The sequence below is a fragment of the Xenopus tropicalis genome, chromosome 5, assembly GCF_000004195.4.
Source record: "Xenopus tropicalis strain Nigerian chromosome 5, UCB_Xtro_10.0, whole genome shotgun sequence".
Classification (NCBI taxonomy): Eukaryota; Metazoa; Chordata; class Amphibia; order Anura; family Pipidae; genus Xenopus; species Xenopus tropicalis.
The window spans coordinates 52963883-52983680 of record NC_030681.2 but is presented as its reverse complement, the minus strand read 5'-3'; the positions used below and the strand labels follow the sequence as shown (position 1 = coordinate 52983680).

Here is a 19798-nt window from a genome sequence, read left to right as displayed (position 1 = left end):
GGAAGGGAGTTTAGCAGGGATGGCAAATAGTTACATGCCAGACAAATGTACTGTCAAAAAGAGAAAGTAAGGCCAAGTTTTACACCTGCTGAAGAATGCCGTGTAAAAGGCTGCCCTTGGCAAGTCCAGCAACCATCTGGCCTATCACCATGTAAATCTGGCAGTGGTCTAAGAGTAAGATTGACTTCATTTTATGGCCATTACACAAATAGTGACTTTCCTTAGTGGTGTGTATGTGTAGCGCTGTTAAACAGGGGGGAAGTGAGAAGCTCAGAATGTAATGCAATGTGGCACTTTTTAATTATGTGAATTATCTTGCATATCAATTACTGCTTATTTTGTTATATAGAAACATTTTGGTCAAATCCACAAATCAAGTTGAGTCTCACTGAGCAAGATGATGGTCAAAAGGAATGCACGTTTATTGCAGCCTTAATGCAAAAGAATAGAAGAAAGTTAAGAAAAACTGGAGCTGACTTGCTTACAATTGGATATACTATTTATCAGGTTTGTTATTTGTCTTTCTACATGTTATACTTAAATTAAAGAGATGCCATTTAGAGAGCTTTAATTATGTGCTGACCTTACTAGCATGTTTTAGGTTTGAAAATGAAGGGAATGACAAGGAAGCTAATATCTTCCCTGCATAATAATTTATCTAATTCTACTCTACCAAAAGAGCTTTAGGCTAATACCACACAGGGGCTGATTTTCAGCCTGCACTTTTCCGCAGGCCAGGATCAGCCCCTGTGTGGGATTAGCCTTAGGATTCCTGAGAGTCTCTCTTGAAAAACAAAATCTTATCAAAGACCTGAATCATATTGGGTACAGAAAAAACAAATTTACAGGGCAGGGGGGGGGGGAGAAATGTACTCGTTTGAGAAAAATAAACACATGTACTCCTCCCCCCACCTCTCCCTTCCTAAAATAATAGTTTTCAGAGAAGGCAATAGAACTGTACATTTCTGCAAATACAGTGTGCAGTTCTACCAGCTTCTGCAAGAAACATGTTACTATGGTGCACAAGGTGTGGCTGGAGCAGAGATGGGCAGTGTAAAAAACCTGCCAAACAGTGCATGTGCCTGGCAATGGGGTCTGGGGAAACACTGGGCAGTAGGGACCCAACATCCCAGGGTGGTTTCAGTTGAAATAACGTTTTGTTTTTTTTTCCCTCAAGTGTCCTGGATCTGAGTCAATCCTGTCAAAAGATTTCTTTAAGTTTAATCCATCTAAGGCAAGAAGCAAAACATACGTTAATCTGAGAGAGATCTCCCAGAGGTTCAAGCTTCCACCAGGGGACTACATGTTCATTCCAACAACGTTTGAACCTCATCAGGAAGCTGATTTTTGCCTCAGAATATTTTCAGAAAAGAAAGCAGACATAAAGTAAGGGTATTTGTTGAATATTTCAACGATATACAGTAAGTATCTAAAATGGAAGAGAAATGGCTAGCTTTGAATGTATGTTTGGTTAATGTGCAGCATTCAATTTGATAGAAATTTAGATTCAGGGAAGAAATGTTTTCATTATAAATGTCATTAGAGCGCAGCATGTTCTTAAAAAGAACTACCCTAGACATGATTATGGCTAGAAATGCCATATTTTATATTCTGAACTTACTACACCAGCAGCCCTATAGCAGTAATGATCCAGGCCTTTAAAGTTGTCACAGGAGCTTTCCATCTTGGATTCTGTTAGAAGTGTCAGTGACACTCACATACTCAGTGAGCTCTGGGCAGCTGTTGAGAAGTTAGAATTAGGGTTCATCTCAATTCAGAAAGCAGAAAATGAGGTTATAACCTGATGCTGCAGGACTGACATTAAATTCTGATGCTAATTGTACTGTTTTCAGAGCTGCTATGTAGTAATTAGCTGTATTATTCAATGCATAAAAAATGTGTGTTGCCTATAGCAACCTAATTAGGTTCCAAGATCAGCCTCTGTGGCGCTTCACCCTCACATGTAAATAACACAAAACAAATGTTGAAACTATAAACCACAAAGTTGAGGCTTGGAACTTTCACTCCAAAATGATATAATTGCTAAATATAAAACATAGAAACACATAAGCTTTATTTTTAGTCATCATACAGAATGATTAAAAACATACATTAAGAACATATATTCCTGAGAGCTTCTGCATTCTATATCTGTACTTCTTGCAGAGAAGGGAAAAACTTGCTTACCAAATGATGAAATAAATGGCACAGTTACTACATGGGTTAAACTGCTTATACATCCTAGAGGCTGATGTTTACCAACTGGGTTTTAAACCCCTGCTAGGGTTAGCTTGCTGATCAGTTCTGCCCTATGGCAGTTAGATGTTTGGACATCAGGCAAAGTCAGAGAAGTAGTAAAAGTGAGTGGTGCTTAGTTTACCCCTTTGCCATAAATAGAACATGTTATAGTTTACAGGCTATAAGTAACCACACAGTCACGCACTAAACACGTTAGTCGTGTTTTTTTTCCCTTTGGCTGTAATAAACATTCATGTTTAACATACCTGTGCTACTTCAAATGGGTGTTGGTTCAGAGAAGCATGTCCACTTGTCTGGCACTTACATATTTAAAGTCAGTTGTTGAATGGAAAGGCAGATGTACAATTAAACAAAAGCCTATTACTGCATAGCATTCAATAAATCTGCGCACCGATTTTTTGACGGTGGGCAGGGTTCATGGTGATAAATACATACAGTTCAGTCTGCATTTGTCAGGCGTGGACAGTGGGAGGCATCATTGTGTTACCTTTAGCTACTACATTGTCATTATAAGATAATTAGAAGATGCTAATATTCTCCAAGAAAATGGAGATGTAAATCTTCCTCTTTAAAAGGACAAGTAGAAATATGTACTCTTGTATGTTTGGCTTCCCGAAGTCCTAAACTTTTCCATGATCTGACACTCACTTTGGTGTCACTTAAAGGAATACTGTCATGGGAAACATGTTTTTTTCAAAATGCATCAGTTAATAGAGCTTCTCCAGCAGAATCCTGCATTGACATCTGTTTTTTAAAAGCACAGAACAGATTTGTTTATATTTCATTTTAACATTTTACAAGGGCTAGCCATATTCGTCATTTCCCAGGGTACCACAGCTATGTAACTTGTACTCTGATAAACTTACTATAGTCATACTTTATTGCTGCCTTTCAAGTAGGAGAGATATCACCCCCTACCTTTCCCCCCAGCAGCCAATCAGCAGAACAATGGGAAGGGAGCAGAAGAGCAGCTCCCAGTAGATATCAGTCCTAGCTTGGGACTCCTCCAGTTACATGGGAGTAGGAGAAACAATAGGTTATCTGAAAGCAGTTCTAATGTGTAGCACTGGCTCTTTCAGACTCTGGCACAATGCACTGAGATGGCTGCCTACACACCAATATTACAACTAAAATAAAATAAATACGTTTGTTGATTCAAGAATAGAATTTTAAATGGTAGAGTGAATTACTTGCTATGTAAATAGTGTAATTTAGAAATAAAAAGAATTCCATAAAAATCATGACAGAATGTAGACACTATGGGGCCGATTCACTAAAGGTCGATAAGCATTATTGCATGTTTTTTTGAGTTAAAATTGACGCGATAAATAACGTCTGATTCGCCAAAGTAATTTCCCATGTGTTAAATCGCGCGCTACTGCAATCCGTTCATTTTAACGCATTGCGTTAAAACGCGCATAGAAATAATACTAACGCATGATTCACAAACACATATGAAGCATTAAACGCGCTAAATATCGCATTAGTCTGTGCGAATATTAACACCTACTTGGGGCAGGCGGTACTTAAAGAAAATTGTGGTTCGTGAGCTTTTGGCAACACAACATGGACTTTGCAGTGGGATTTTTTCAAGTATGTGTTGGCCCTAAAGTGATGCAGCCTCCAGTTTCCAGGGAAATGATTATTTTTAGAAAAGTAGTTTTACAAACGTAATGGTTACGTGCGTTAAATCGTGCGCTAAATAGTGCGCTAATATAGCAAGCAGCGAAATTATTAACGCTCGAATTAACGCACGCGTGTAAAATAACGCAAAAAAACCGCTCATCGTGACTTAAATAACGCAAACAACATTGCGTCTAAATTAACGCAAGTATCCTTTTAGTGAATCATGCGTTAAGTCGCAAAAAATTAAATATAATTAAAATTTTTAACGCATGCTATAAATAGGGCTCATTTTAACGACCTTAGTGAATCAGCCCCTATAACTGGTGGCTGTATTACCTTCTCATAGGTTTGTGCAACTGGTCTATAGGCACAATGTTTTGTGGTGTAAAAAGAGACTGCACAGAGTTACCAGCAAGTTGGTATGCTTGTACTGTCCTTTACAATTGTTAAATTGCATATCTATCAAAATTTTAAATTTGCAAGTTTTTATTATTCCCAAAAAACTTGAATGTACGCTTAGGTATTAAAAAAATCGAATCTTGAAAACTCAGAAAATCCCACTGAATCCCACATTCTATTCATTATTTTCAACAATGCCAATCATTGTAAATTTTTTGTGCTGCATCAAGTTACCCATTACACAGTATGAAATACTTTGGCTTCTTCTCACTTTACAGCACTGTTGTCTCATAGCCCAATTAATTACTGCCTAGGAATCACACAGCCCTTTCATTGCTAGACTACTAACGAAAATGCCAGACATAAATCTTGTATTTATAACTTACTAATATTGTACACTGTTTGATTTTTCTAGAGAGATGGATGGAGAAGTAAATATTGATCTTCCAGATGTAAGTAACAAAATAACATTATTTCTTTCTGTAATAATTATTTTCTTTCTGACCCCTGTTCTTTCTCAGTACAGGGGTCAGATGACATTCATGGATCTCTACAGTACTAAAAAGACATTATAGTACAGTAAATACATGCTATACGCATGAAAACGCGAGACTTTGCATTCTCTCGCGTTTTCATGCGTATATCGGCTACATGTGCCTGCACCCGAGCGTATCCCATTCATTCGGGTGCAGGCACAAGTAGCAGGCGTAGGGCTGAATTTTCGGCAAGCATTTTTCCGCTTGCCGAAAAAATCAACCCTACGCCTGGTGTGGCATCAGACTAAAAACTCCACGTGTGGCATCAGCCTTATCTGCCGTTTCAGCCCTGAACGGTTAGTGACCGATTGTACGATCTTTCGTGCGACCGATGGTCGGAAATCGCCACGTGTGTGGCCACCTTTAAAGTTACCCATGGGCAGTTTTTTGTCATCCCTAAATTACTACTGAGCAAAGGTAATTGTGGCTAATTGCTAATTAAGTATTTTGTTGCTAAAGCATTGCTACATCGGAGTAAAATGACTCCAGGTTTGTGAATTTTCTCCTCTAACCCTAGCACTAAGGGCCTTCCTTCCCCTGAGGTGGAAGTTGCGTTCCACCTCCATTTACCACTTTCCAGAGGCAAAGTGAGTACATTGTACATGAGTAAAAGTCATTCAGAAGAACACATTTATTTTTTGTGTGGTTCTTTCTGGTGGAACACAAGCGCACAGTAGGGCGCATTTCTGATGCCAGAGCAAGGTGCAAAGAACAAAAAAAACAGAATCACTTTGCTCCATGCCCCAGCATCAGCTCCCATGGGTGCAGGTCCGTGTATTTCACCCACTGGATATTTACCCTGGGTCTAGCATTGATTTATACTCCTTTCATCAGTATATAGTCTATGTAGAAAAATAATTTCATTTTAAAATTGTTTTTTTCAGCCACCTGCCCCGACTCCTCCTCACAAAGAAACCGAAGAAGAAAGACAATTTCGTACTTTGTTTGAACAAATTTCTGGACAAGTAAGTACAACACAATATAGCTAACATGTCAGAAAAGATAAAACAGATTCTAAATTGTTGTGAATCAAATGACACCTCATTAGCAAAAAAATGTAGAGTGTTTAAATGCTATAAGAATACAGATATGGAATCCATTATCCAGAAAGCTCCAAATCCAAGTCCATCCCCCATAGACCCCATTTTAATTACTGTAAATACTTCAATATGCTAAAAATGATTTATTTTTTCTCTGTAATAATAAAACATTGTTTTGTACTTGATCCTCACTTACATATAATTAATCCTTATTGGGTTTATTTAATGTTTACATGATTTTTAGTAAACAAAGTATGGTGACCAAGATTATGGAAAGACAGCTTTATCTGGGAAACTGATCTTTTTGGAGGTCCCATACCTAAATTACATTTAAATTCTTTCAAAGCTGGAGCTATTTCTGAACTGGCCTCTGAGATTGAATACTGCAAATGTTTGTTCCAAATGCCCAAGTCTTTGACTTATGTAGTTGGGCGCTCTCTACCATTGACAATAACATAACTTCCTCATTATTAAAGGGACTTTTATTGGGTAATGTAATAAATGTGTCGAGGCTTGCACTGAATCTACTATCCAATAGCAACCAATCATATGTTGCAGTTTGTGTTTAGCATGATGTACTAATCTATGTATATGGGGACTGATTTATGAACATAGGTGCTGAATTATAGATGTATAGTTACCAATGGCAACCAATCAGCAATTTGTTTTCACATATCACATCTGTGACAAATGTTGGTTATAGTGAGTGTAAAAGATCAGGTTGCAGATATTAGCATCAAGTTGGATTTATATTACTCTTTTTAAACTACAGATGTTTTTTGCCCATTATCCTTTATTGCATACTTACAGCAACATTTTGTAATGCTCTAAATATGCAGTAAATGCTGTGTTGACTACCTGCCACCCACCTATTATGCATTCAAGCTTTAAACCCTTTTCAATACCTTTAATTTAAACAGGCATACTTGAGGCAGTCTCTTTTCTGTTCCACTAATCAGCTTGTCAGTAGATCAAGATATAGACAGGGATACATGGACTTAAATCTTAGTAAAAAACGATTTAGATATTTTACCACAATGGCAAGATCCCCATTTCCCAGACATATTTACTTAAAGAGGACCCGTCACCCAGACATAAAAAGCTGTATAATAAAAGTCCTTTTCAAATTAAACATGAAACCCAAAATATTTTTTTTTATTACCACATCCATACCCATTATAAAAGCATTTTAAAATCCCAGCTGTCAATCATATATTGCCTGCCCCTCCTCTATGCCTTAGGCATAGGGGTGGGGCAGACAGTTACTTTCACTTTCAATTCAGAACTTCTTAGATGTTGCTGCCCTCCTCACATTCCCCCTCCTCACCATGTAATTATGTAACCAGTGCATGGACATGGGCATTAGGTCCCCCCATACTGGCACAGAAACAAGATTTTAGCAGGATGCAATGCCTGCTTTGATAACAGTGTCCACAAAATGGCCCCTGCCTGCTTGCTGCAATTGTGAATTCCAAGGCTGAAGAAAATAAGATTCAAATAATTTATATAGTGTAAGTAATATTTATTTTGTTTGCCAAACACAATAGAAAACAATTTGAAATTATTTCTTAAGGTGACAGGTCCGCTTTAATGCATCTATTCTCAACTGAGCAAACTTGCTTAAGTATTAGTTATTGGTTGTTTTGTATGTTTACTGTATACACCCATTTATTGTACATCTGTACATAGATATATAAGGGGAACCCTATTTATTATTTAATCACACATCATGTCTACATGATAATGCTTTGTAATTTAATCATTTGCTTGATTTACCTGTAGGACTTGGAAGTATCAGCTGAGGAATTGCAATATGTTCTAAATGCTGTTCTTCGGAGAAGTAAGTGGAGCATTTTTCATGTCCTTTGGGGTTTAAGTTCAATAAAGGTGCAAAAGCCTAATCTAACTGTTAGATTTATATTTATAAGGGTTTTTAACCTAGTATTTTGAACTACATTAAGAATTATTTTTGTACATAACTAACATATTCTGCAGCACTGTACATGCATTGGGGGTCATTTGCATCGGTTATTGGAGGCTTGTTTTTTTCCTATGCAGAAGAAATCCACCACATGGCAGAAATACCTGTGTGTAAGGCCCCATAACTTCCATGTGCAAAAGCCCATCCCCTAGCACTGGACTAGAAACTCAACACTAGGTACATGAGCACAAGGTTGCCCTGTTCACAAAACTCGTCCAAATGACACACAAGTTTGGGGAAGCGTAGGGGGCACTCCATTTTGGAGCTCAAAGACCTGCAGAAATGCAGGGAAAGGTGCAATTCAAGTGCAAAAGACATTCCACTGTATTCATTTTTTGCATTTTGCAACTGCCCTGCACTTAGTAAATCATTTCCACTATCTCCACCTCAGAAATACTCTCCTAAATGTTCTCTAAACTTGCCATCCTAACAGACCCTTCCTATGGAACGCGTGTCAGCTAAAGAGCATTAGTTCAATATTATTATCTTTAATTTACATTTTGATTCTCAAATATCACATATTTAGCTGGCAGCATGATGACACTGTCATCCCATATAACCATCTCTCAAACGAGGGCAAACCAGTTTTCCTTCTCAGCATTTATGGCTCAGTAGTTTTTGGTATCAGGTTCTCTAGTTGCAGGGGCCTTTCTCAAGTTGCCCCGTGACAGAAATGGTACTGACCTTGGGCATGGGAAAAAGAACAGTTTCTTCTGGTTTTTAGAAAAACAAATGCCTTTGGATAACTGAAGAGTTTTGAAGGAGAACAAAAGGAGTTTCTACAAGTTAATCTCCCTGGAGAGGCCTGCTTTCTCCATTTCTCCACACTGTTTCAGACTTCATATAATGCCCTGTATTATTAACCTGCTCAGAAAAAGCAGCATATTTCAGTGGCACGACCGTTCCAGCCAAGTTAAGAAATTTGCACCCGCAGGTTACCAGGGCGGCAAAAAGCAAGTCTTTTCTAGTTATGATAACCTGACCAATTATCTAATAAATCAGGTTTAGTTTTAAGAATGCAGCCAGCAGGACTGAATTGATTGCATTTAATTTACGTTTTTGTTTCAGCAAAAAATATTAAATTCAAGGAAATGAGCCTTCTATCATGTAACAACATCATTTCTCTAATGGATGTATCCTTTCAAAAAGTTTTTTTTTCTAGTATTACTTCAGGTAATTGTTTCTATTTTATATATGTTATTTTAAATATTATTTGTAAGAATTTGTTTTACATTCTAAAAATTTAATAAACATAATTAAATAAAATTGGACAACTAGTACTAAATCAAAATTGAATCTACTGCACATTATGTGTGTCTGTGTGTGTAACTGTGGTTACTCTATATTATATATATGGTCAAAGGCAGTGTCCCCAACCAGTGGCTCGTGAGCAACATGTTGCTCCCCAACCCCTTGGATGTTGCTCCCCGTGGCCTCAAAGCAGGTGCCCATTTTTTAATTTCTGGTAAGGAGGCAAGTTTTGGTTGCATAAAAACCAAGGATAATTAGCCAATTATAGCTGTTATTGCTACCCCCAAGAACCTTTTTCATGCTTGTGTTGCTCCCCAACACTTTTTCCATTTAAATGTGGGTATAAAAGGTTGGGGATCCCTGGCCAAAGGTATCAAGACCCTTTATAAAATTACAGGACTTCAACTGAAACACTCACTGTCATTTTCTAAACTGCCACTCTGTGTAAAGTGAGGTCTGTGCAAAGTGAGGTCTGTACAGAGTTGGTTTAAAAATAAAGTACGGTATATTATATGCCCTGAGGCTGAGGTTATATACCCTGCCCTCACCAAGTGCCTATTAACTGACAATTACCAATAGACAGGATCTCCATGGTTCAAAACAGAGTTGTTTTGCAACTTGCTATATTAGGCTTACTGTATGTTCAGCTTCTCCCTATTGCTGTTTGGGTCTTTTTACTAATAACTCCAATGAGTCTCTGCCATGTTGAGCTTGTACAATACAATTTTGGTGTATGAAGCACACACACTACCCTAATTAATGATAAATAGTTGTTGTTTTTTTTACTAGTCACACAGACCTATTTTGTCAGTTCCTAAATTGTCGGCTTATCTGTCATTGCCTCATTCTCAGCCTGCCAGGCTTTCACCCAAATAGTAGATAATTATCTGCCAAAGCCACAATCACAGTGTAACACTGCATAATAATTCTTGGTCACATGTTCCCTAATGTTCCTCCTAAGCAGTGCGCTTATGATGCTTATGATACCAGTGCACACACAGCTTTTTCAAAAGTACACATGAAGGATAGATTTTGTGTGCATGTCTTAAAAGAGGCTGTTCAGGGGTCATATTTATTTAAAAATAAATCAAAGGAAAGGAAAGGGATGTATGTTAGCCTTAACCTAAGTAAATAGGCCAGCGGCAATGGAAAACTTGGGTTTGATGAATTCAAGATATTTTGGGACAAACTGAAGACCTGGATTGTAAGTACAGATATAAAAATAATTTCTCTTTAAGCATCTGTATATATTTAATCAGTAAGTAAGTGACTGAAATAATATGACAGATATAACTATGGCTCTCTGTACATAAGAACCTAGAACCTGTGGTCCTTAATAATTTTTAGCAAAACTGTTAACTGTATTTTTGAAAGTTTGTGTATTGTTTCAGATCATATTAACTAGACATAACCATAATGAAACAATGTAAGAAGAGAGAGAAATGTTAAAACTAAAATTGAGTTTGTGTCTTTGTGAAATAGATATTCTTCCTCATAGGTTAAGGGACCATAAAATTGTTGTTGAGGAGTTTGTAAGCACTTAGATGAACTGTGCCCACATGAATAAAGTTGTCCAATCTTTCCAAGGGTCACCGCAAAACGTGGAGTTGCATCACACACAAACCTTTATTCAGCTTTTGCCCAAGCACCCACAAATATCACATACTTTACAAGGCAGCATTAATATGCTGATTTTATAGTTGGTAAATTATCACCCAAACCAGTTAAAGAGAACACTTTACAAATTGCAGTTAGTTGCAAATATTTACTCACATTTACTTACATGCTTCCATGTGTTAATTTACTCACTTCCACCTTCAGCCTTCAGTCCCTCCATCTTTACTTGGGGGTACTCTCATACCCCTTTTCATAGGGATTAACCCAATGGTACCACCATGGGCTTTTTACTGGATCCCTTTGAAAACCTTCTTGGGCATTGCCCAGGCCACCTATTTTCCCACCCCATATATCATAGCCCCGCCCCAAGTTACATCATGGCCCACCTGATTCGAGGGCCGGTATAAGGAAAGAAAAAAAAAGCAACCCTACTCCTAACTTGCTTCCTTAAATGTTACCATTGAACCTGTCTTCCCAAGGGAGGCTCCCTTTGGTGGTGACTTGTATTCATTACACCCTTTAATATTTACAATAAAACTTTTACCATCTATTGGTGAAAAATATACATTACATGCAATATATAAGTCAAACCTTTTTGTTACCCTCTATAAGCTAAGTAAAATAGAAATCCAATTTCAGAGAGAATCATATGACAAGCATAGATCTCTAAGGCTGTATTAAAAGCTATCTATGATATTTTATGTCTGCTTACAATAACACATACATGCTGTTTAGATTATATGCAACTATTTTATATTATATTGATTTAACTTTATTTCCAATTTATTGCTTTAGGGTATCTTCATGCAGTATGATTTAGACAAGTCAGGCACTATGTCTTCATATGAACTCCGACTGGCGTTGAAATCTGCAGGTATAAAATATGTAGTACTATTATTATAGATGTGGTTTATGAGACGTGCATAACCTTTCCTTCTCCTTTTAAGGTTTAATTTTTAGCAATCTGTCTCCTTGCAGGATGGAGTCAGAATTTGATTGACAACTAGGTCAAATAGTTTGGTGCGACAGAACAATGTATTAGAACTGTCAAAAACAAAAAAAAAACAACTCAAGCTGCACATAAAGAGACAGGTTACTGAAGTAATATAAAACACTCTATACAGAAATATTTGGACCCTTAGATGCCCATTATAAAATGTAAATCAGTAGCCCAAAAGTGTAATACAGGTCTGCCATGCCTCCAGAACATCTTCGCATAACTGCCAGCTAACTGGACTGATTGATGCTCATTAGAGCTGCAGAAACTGTGTGGGACCTAGAATGCTTGGGATCATTCTACTAAAAAAATCATTTAAAATCATTTAAACCCAATAGCACTGTTTTGCTGCCAATATGGATCTGTGCAGGTTAGTTAGGATCAAGAACAAGGTACTGTGTTATTACTGCAGAGACTTTTAAAATTTTTAATTGTTTGCTGAAAACAAAATGAGAGATGGCCTTCCCCAGGGTCAGACTGGGCCAACAGGGCCCCGGTTAAAAACCTGGTTGTCCCAGGCCCTTGTGGGCCCCACCAACCCAGACCCAATCCCAGTGACACTCCCCACTGTCTGACCTTTCTCCCCCGGACATAACGAAGATAAGTAAAAACATACGTGCTATCGGGGAAGGGGATTGGGCGTGCAGTGGGGGAACCTTTGGGGGGGGTGCAGAGACCAGTCGGACCCTGGCCTTCACGTAATTTGGAGCTTTCTGGATAATTTTTTGATAATTTATATGTTATTAGTTTCATTTCCAGGATCCAGTCACCAGGGTCTTTGAAGATTGTGGTGTCTTTAATCAATAAATAAAGAATTTTGCATGCTTTCTAGGGTATGGTTACTATTCGCCCCCCAATAACAGGGATCCCTGTGGCAATTGTCCCCGTTTGCCATCCCCGTGGGGCAAAAAAAAACCTGTGAATTCCCTGGATCAGCAGCCATTCAAGCAGCCAGCTTAAGAGGTCCTTGCGCAGAAGACGTCACTGCTCAAATTGGGAAATCAGGGAGCCACAAGCAGTACCACATTCCACCATTCGCTGTAAACCTGAAGTGCCTCCCTCATTGGCCAGTTTGTAAGCTGAAGTTCTGTGTCCTGAAGAACTGCGATACTTTTTTCACTCTGCCATACTTTTTCAGGTCCGCTCTGCTCAGCAATCCCCCCTCTGGAACTGCAGTTACCAGAGAACTTTTAAGATAAAACGTTAGAAGGAGCAGAAGTTCAGAGTGTCCTGCTGTTTTTCTGAAGCTATTTCCTTGCAAATACCCAAATACCTGCCAAATCTGTGTCTTCAGCTTTTCACTTTTGCTTGAATGTTATTAAATAAACCCCTTATTTGCACAATGTATGAAATGGGCTACACAACTGAAGAAATGCAATTTAAAGATGGGAGACATTTACATTTACAAGTAGGTTTCCATGGTGTATTATTAATGAAAATAAAACTCTTGGGTTTTTTTTCTTTTTTTTAAGGTTTTCATCTTAATAATATTGTATTGCAACTGATTGTCCTGAGATACGCAGATGATCAGTTCCAAATAGAATTTGATGACTTCCTTAACTGTTTGGTTCGTCTGGAGAACTCTTACAGTAAGTATATTTTTCCTTTTTAGCAGGAATTGTCAGCAGTATGCTTAATGAGAAACATGTTAGACTGATCCTGTCTGTGTTGTGACCCCATTACTATGTTGCTAACTCCTGCATGCCTGAGGAATTGAGATGCTCGCTACGTGGATGCACAGAAATTGTAGCCTGCAATTTAATTTATTGCTTATTAGCCATGCATGACATGGTTTTAATACATCCAGTTGCAACCCATCCCCCTCATATTGTTTCCACAATAAAGAAGTTTTGATTATTACCATTACCCTCCAGCTTAATATCCAGTTCTAATTAGAAGGGTAAGTAACTATTATAACAAATAAAGGAGTAATAAAATAAAGGACTGTTATAAAAGCCATTATAGTTTTGAGTTAAACAGTGAAAGTACAGCTTACCATTCCTCTCTTATGTAGAAATAAAAACGATGTACTCCTCTTATACTGTAGGTTGTGCTAGTGAAGTCTAGAAATAGAACCATGAGAAAAGTCTTGCAGTCGGGAATAGGATGAAGTGAAGTGAGAAGAAAAGAGACAAAGAGCGTAGGGAGCATGGAGTGTATAAAAAGAGCTGAGAAACATGTGAATAGTTTGAACTTTCAGTAGAACCCCCATTTTATGTTTTTCAGGGGACCAGGGAAAAAATGGTGTAAAATTCAGAAAATGTAAAATCAGGGAAATGTATTAGACAGTATATAGTGGTGGGACCATAAAACAAAAGTGTAAAGTTAAGGTTTTTCTGTAATCCAAGAGGAAATCAGGAGTCATTGAAAGAATTTCCTTGGGCGAGCAGCAGCTATGGAACAGTAAGATTAAGTGGAAAGGTGAAGCATTTAGGACAGACTGAAGTGGTTACAGACAGTAGACTGGAATATCTGTAAGCAATATGTGGCTTCAGTAAGGGTGTATTTGGCAACAGGACAGTGGTTTGGATGTGGAGAAAAACAGACAAAGGGGACTCAAAAATAACTCATAGGAAGCAACCCTGTGTGTGCTCAAGTGAGAGGCGATGTTAATTGGGAGAGAAAATTATCCCACGGACATTCACATGCAACTGTGTCATATTCAACTGCTAAAGGGCCGTCTAGTAAAAATACTTTATTCTACATGTCTGAGGGATCATGCATTTACCAACTTAATCCATCCTATTTTCAGGGACCTATATGATCATTAATACTCTTAAAGTCTAAGAGAGAAAAAGAGTGCAATATCATTATTTTAACATTGTTGTTATAAACTCATTCTCTAGGGGTCTTCAAGCAGCTAAACCGAAGCGATACAACAGAAACAATCCAATTAAACCAAGCAGAGGTAATACAAATTAAATATAACTTTATGCCATATCTGTTTATTATTTGTGGCATGAATGAAATACTTTTACTGCTTATGTGTCCTAGAATCAGTAAAGATTTACCTGCTCATATTATAAGCAGATTCTGGCAAATCAGCTTTTGCCCTGCTGAATGCAGTGTTCCTGGATTAAAAGGAATGATTAAGTCATTTTTTATTATAAATCTAAATCCTAATCAATTTGGTAAGCTGCAGACCAAATGTTTTTAAAAATGTAATTCCACAATTCTCTATAGTTTAGTGTTTGAAATTCATAACTGATCAAACATTGCCACTTATCTTATTTAAGTTAAACATTTATTTGATAGCTGAACTGTAAAGACACATGGAGCTACTAGTAGCAGCTACTTGTCACGGCTACAAAAACAGACAATGCTGATCATTTACTGATAAGGGCTCTGGCACATGGTAAGATTAGTCACCCGCGACAAAACTCCCTGTTCGCGGGCGACTAATCTCCCCGAGTTGCCTTCACCTGCCATCCCACCGGCGAAAATGTAAGTCGCCGGTGGGATGGCACACGCGGCGGCGCAATTTCGCGCAAAACGCAGAAGTTGCCTCGCGAGGCTTTTTCGGCGATTTGCGCAAAATCGCGCCGCCGCGTGTGCCATCCCACCAGCTACTTACATTTTGGCCGGTGGGATGGCAGGTGAAGGCAACTCGGGGAGATTAGTCGCCCGCGAACAGGGAGTTTTGTCGCGGGCAACTAATCTCCCCGTGTGCCAGAGCCCTAATTGTCTCTACGTGTGTTTAAGCAGAGGCAATTCTCAGTAGCCTTTCTGCAGTACCGGGCTGGTATTATAAGTGCCTAATTCTATGCCAGTTTTCAGCTCCTGCTTGTTACCATCCATACTATCTGATAGGCTTCAAATGAAGCAATATTTGCAGTCATGAGTACATCAGAAAAAGATGTGGGGCTTTTTAAGAGAGCCCCATTTTTTATATAGATAAGTAGATTGTATTGTTCCCAGCATTCGTTCTAGCACCCAGCCTTGTAATACTGATAATCAGGAGGATGCACCACATCACATTCAGATAGCATCACATTCCACTATGACATACAGGAAACATGTCTTCTAACTCATTACCGGTTACTCATAGCAGCCAATCAGATGCTATGCTATGGTTTTCTAACTGTTCAATCTAATTGCTTGTTTGTTGCCCTGAGAAACATCACCGGTGATGCTTCAATTAACTTTTTACACAGCATAAGAAATATACCCCTAAATTAGTGTTCTACAGTATCTGAATTTTTCTCATTACAGTTTTTGATTAATGTCTGAAAGGAATCGGTTTGCCTTGAAATTTACAATTACCTTATGAAAAAGGCATTCCATGCTAATCTGTTTCTATTTTGAATTTTTCAGTTTATTGCCCTGACAATGAATATTTAAAGAAACTGTTCATCAAGCAAAATAATGGATCCTGGTTGTGTAAATCTTCCTCTGTTAGTCTTTGTTTTTCTTTATAAAACCACAAAAATTGTTTAACAAAAGCATCTTTGTTTCTAGAGGTACTACAAAAAGTGTCTTTAAATGTCTGCACACGTAAAGCATGCAAATAGGGGAAAGGAAATCTTGTGTTTATATATGGTAGCAGCACTGCTTGTTTAGAGGTCTATATGAGATCTATCTGATCTATCTTTGCATGTTATCATTATTTTGCCTTTGTAACACACCTAGTGAAAATTTTTGTAATAAATATTGTACAAGGAACTTTTTAATGATCTGTATGATTGTGCATTTATCAATAGAATGTCAGTCTTCTATGTTTGCTGCCAGACACTAGGACAAGATTGTTATTGGGGTTACAAATGTAACCAAAGAGAATACATTTGGAAGAACTTTTATTGATTATGCAATATGTAGCCTTTGCATGCCCAGGGACATCTCTGAGGTCCAATTTGTTAAATAGATCCATTTATTTTGTGTTTGTTTTTAATTCTAACAATGCAAAAAAAATAACCCCAAAAGGCAGAAAAAGGAAAAAAAAGAAGAAGAAAAAGTCAGGGATTGGAAAGGCTACTTGGTGCACAAGGTGGGCCAGTTTACACAAACTCTTGTGCCCTTAGCCATACCTTTCAGACCACTTCAAATTTAGCAGGGCAACTAAATGCAAGAAACAATATATTTAGGGGAGCCAAACACTTCCAGTGTAACTTGGGAGTTCCCACCACAATCCTCAAATTACTGGACAAAAGTAGAAGAAATGCAACCAGCATTAAAAAGTAGGGCATAGGTGTGGCACCCCTATATCATGCCCAGTCTATGAGGAGTGAGAGATACTGTGTTAAAAAGGGGCCCTTTATATGATATCTAGCAGAAATGGCCAATTCAAGGTTTCCTTCCACATTTCATCTTATATCTTGCCATCATTATTGTTTGGCTAGATAATAAGTTCTTGATTGTATAAGAATAATGTACATATAAGTTACTTAGAACTTAAACAATTCAGATTAGTGAACATATATCTTCAAGATAGTCTCGGTTACTTTAATTCATCTGCTCAGGAACTGCAAAGTAAAGGTGTGCACCAGTTGCAGCTACCATAAGTACATACTGGCTGAAATAAGACATTAATTACTAACTACTGTACCTTAAATTGCTTCCAATCTCAATTTACAGTGATATCCCCTAGTGCAGTGATCCCCAACCAGTTTGCTTACAACCCGCTTTGATGTTGCTCCCAGTGGCCTTAATGTAGTTGCCCATTTTTAAATCTCTGGCTTGGAGGCAAGTTTTGTAAGCAGAGACACCGTTTTACCCCAAGCAGAGCCTCCTGCAGGCTAGCATGGGGCTACCAAATAGCCAACCACAGCCCTTATTTGGCATCCGCAAAGAACTTTTTCATGCTTGTGTAGCTCCCCAATACTTTTTACACCTGCATGTTGCTCACAAGTACAAAAGATTTGGGATCTCTGCCCTAGTATTTAAACCAGCCTCTGCCCATGTAACTGACGAGTTGTACAGAACTAAAGTGAGGAAAGTGCTTGTTATGACTATGTGTCATAAAAGGCTAAAAACCCAAATCCGACAATTTGCCAGCTAAAACATGCCAAGATCATGTAGAAATCAATGGCAGATGTCCCTTTTCTGAATGATATTTCTTTTGCCTCGAAACTTTAAAGGGTTTGAACATGACGCTGGTTTTTGTGCGACAATTCAAAAAATTACTGTACAGACTTTTTTAGTTCAGATGTTTTAGTAAATGTCAGAGATTCGTGGAAAGGAATTTTTAAAAGTAAAAAAATGAGAAATGTTTTAGTAAATCTACACTTATATAGCATTTTTGTGAGTGTCTCCAGAACGTTTAATTATATTAATAATAAATTAATATTAAGTATATTAATAGTAAAAAGATGCAGGTTGAGAGTGTGGCTCCATTGAATTATGGTAACAAAATGGTTATAAACGATACAGAAAAGGCAAATGTGCTAAACCAGTTATTTTCTTCAGTGTATACAATAGAGGAGCCAGAGTGCCTGGACCCACCCAATAGCTGCACTGTTGGCTTAGCTCAGGTGGAATACACTCTCAGGCACTGAGAGTGCTTAGTTCCGTTTTAGCCTGGCCTCTATTTCTGATATCCTCAGACTCGCTTTCATTGAGTATTTTACCTATGGATTGAAGAAATGCTGATGTAATTATTTTATTTAAAAAGGGATTACAATCTAAGCCATCATAGACCAGTAAGCTTGACAACTGTGGTGGGCAAGTTATTTGAAAGCTTGTTAAGGGATCACATTCAGAATTATGTTCTGGAGCATGCCATTATGAGCAGTAATCAGCATGGCTTTATGAAGGACAGGTCATGTCAGACAAATTTAATTGCCTTTTATGATGAAGTAAGAAGCTGGACAGTGAGGATGCAGTAGATTTAATCTATTTGGATTTTGCCAAAGCTTTTGATACTGTTCACCACAAACTACAAACTACTGCTTTTTAAACTAAGGTCTATTAGTCTTAGTGAAGTAATTTGCACATGGATAGAAAACTGGCTACAGGATCTGGTACAGAGGGTGGTACAAAACTCTGCAGCCCAGTCAATTCCATCCAGGATGTGGCATCCTTGCAAACTGGGCAGCTAAGTGGCAGATGAGATGTAATGTTGATAAATGTAAGGTCATCTGTGATGTTAAAATATGCAAGCCACTTGTACCTTTAATGGGACTGCACAAAACAAATCCATCTTGGAGAAGGACCTTGGAGTCCTTGTATATAATAATCTTGGCTGTAGCAAGCAATGCCAGTCAGTAGCTGCAAGGGCAAACAAGGCTTTGAGCTGTATTAAAAGGTGCATAGATTCTCAGGAGGAGGGGGTTATTCTTCCACTTTACAGAGCGCTGGTAAGGTCCATATAGAAGATGCACAATTTTGGTCAACTAAGCAGGCAAGTCTCAGTTATAAAGAGAGATTGGCCAAGTAAGGGTTGTTTATACTGGAAAAGGGGTGCTTAAGGGGCAATATGATAGCTATATATAAAAGAAAAGGGGCAAAGGGCAGAGGCAAGGACAGACACCCTGATCTTAGATGAAGGGTAAAAGCAAACCTCCAGCAGAACCCTCCCTGAAGACATAAGCATAGAGCTTGAACATAGTCTCAGAATCAAGGCCATAAAAGGTTAAAAACCTCTCATTGATAAGGCCTATTTACAATTTCATATGCCTTCTCTTTATCAAGCGCAACCTGAGTTATCATGATGCACACAAAGATTGCAATAACAGAATCTCAGGAGTCACGCATTCCTGTGTAATGCGTATAATTTAGGGAGTTAGTTAGCTATTGCTTCTTTAACTACCTTCACGGTTATGTTATGAAGTTAGGTAGAGACACCATCTCGATTCTGTTCAGAACATCTGTCCGTACCAGCCTTGGTAATAATGGCTAAAACAGTTTGCTGTTTCAGCTAACCATAGATGTGGAGTTATCCTCCAACTGTATTTCCCCAAATTCCCATGAGTGGTTTACACCTGGCTAGCATGGCCAAGAACATGCCATTTTTATTTGCTTTGTTATATGACTGAACAGCTCTGTATACTTCTGTCGGAGTAATGTAAAGAAGGTTCATTCCTCTTTGCACCACTGGGAAAGTTTAATTTCACTAATCTCAGTAAGACTCTAACTGAACTCAATCACAGCTATAACA

At 38.1% G+C, this 19798-nt stretch overlaps 1 protein-coding gene across 1 annotated transcript in view; it reads left to right on the top strand.

The window, feature by feature from the left end:
- The window catches only part of capn9 (calpain 9), a 34363-nt gene extending 17987 nt beyond the window's left edge, over window positions 1-16376 (top strand). The window contains exons 10-20 of the mRNA NM_001128011.1: window positions 350-507; window positions 1178-1386; window positions 4700-4736; window positions 5705-5785; window positions 7643-7700; window positions 8910-8974; window positions 10228-10296; window positions 11505-11583; window positions 13179-13295; window positions 14553-14614; window positions 16021-16376. Of these exons, the coding sequence (NP_001121483.1) occupies window positions 350-507; window positions 1178-1386; window positions 4700-4736; window positions 5705-5785; window positions 7643-7700; window positions 8910-8974; window positions 10228-10296; window positions 11505-11583; window positions 13179-13295; window positions 14553-14614; window positions 16021-16047 (962 nt within the window). The 3' untranslated portion in view covers window positions 16048-16376. The remainder of the gene's footprint in view (window positions 1-349; window positions 508-1177; window positions 1387-4699; window positions 4737-5704; window positions 5786-7642; window positions 7701-8909; window positions 8975-10227; window positions 10297-11504; window positions 11584-13178; window positions 13296-14552; window positions 14615-16020) is intronic.
- The last annotated feature ends 3422 nt before the right edge of the window (window positions 16377-19798 follow it).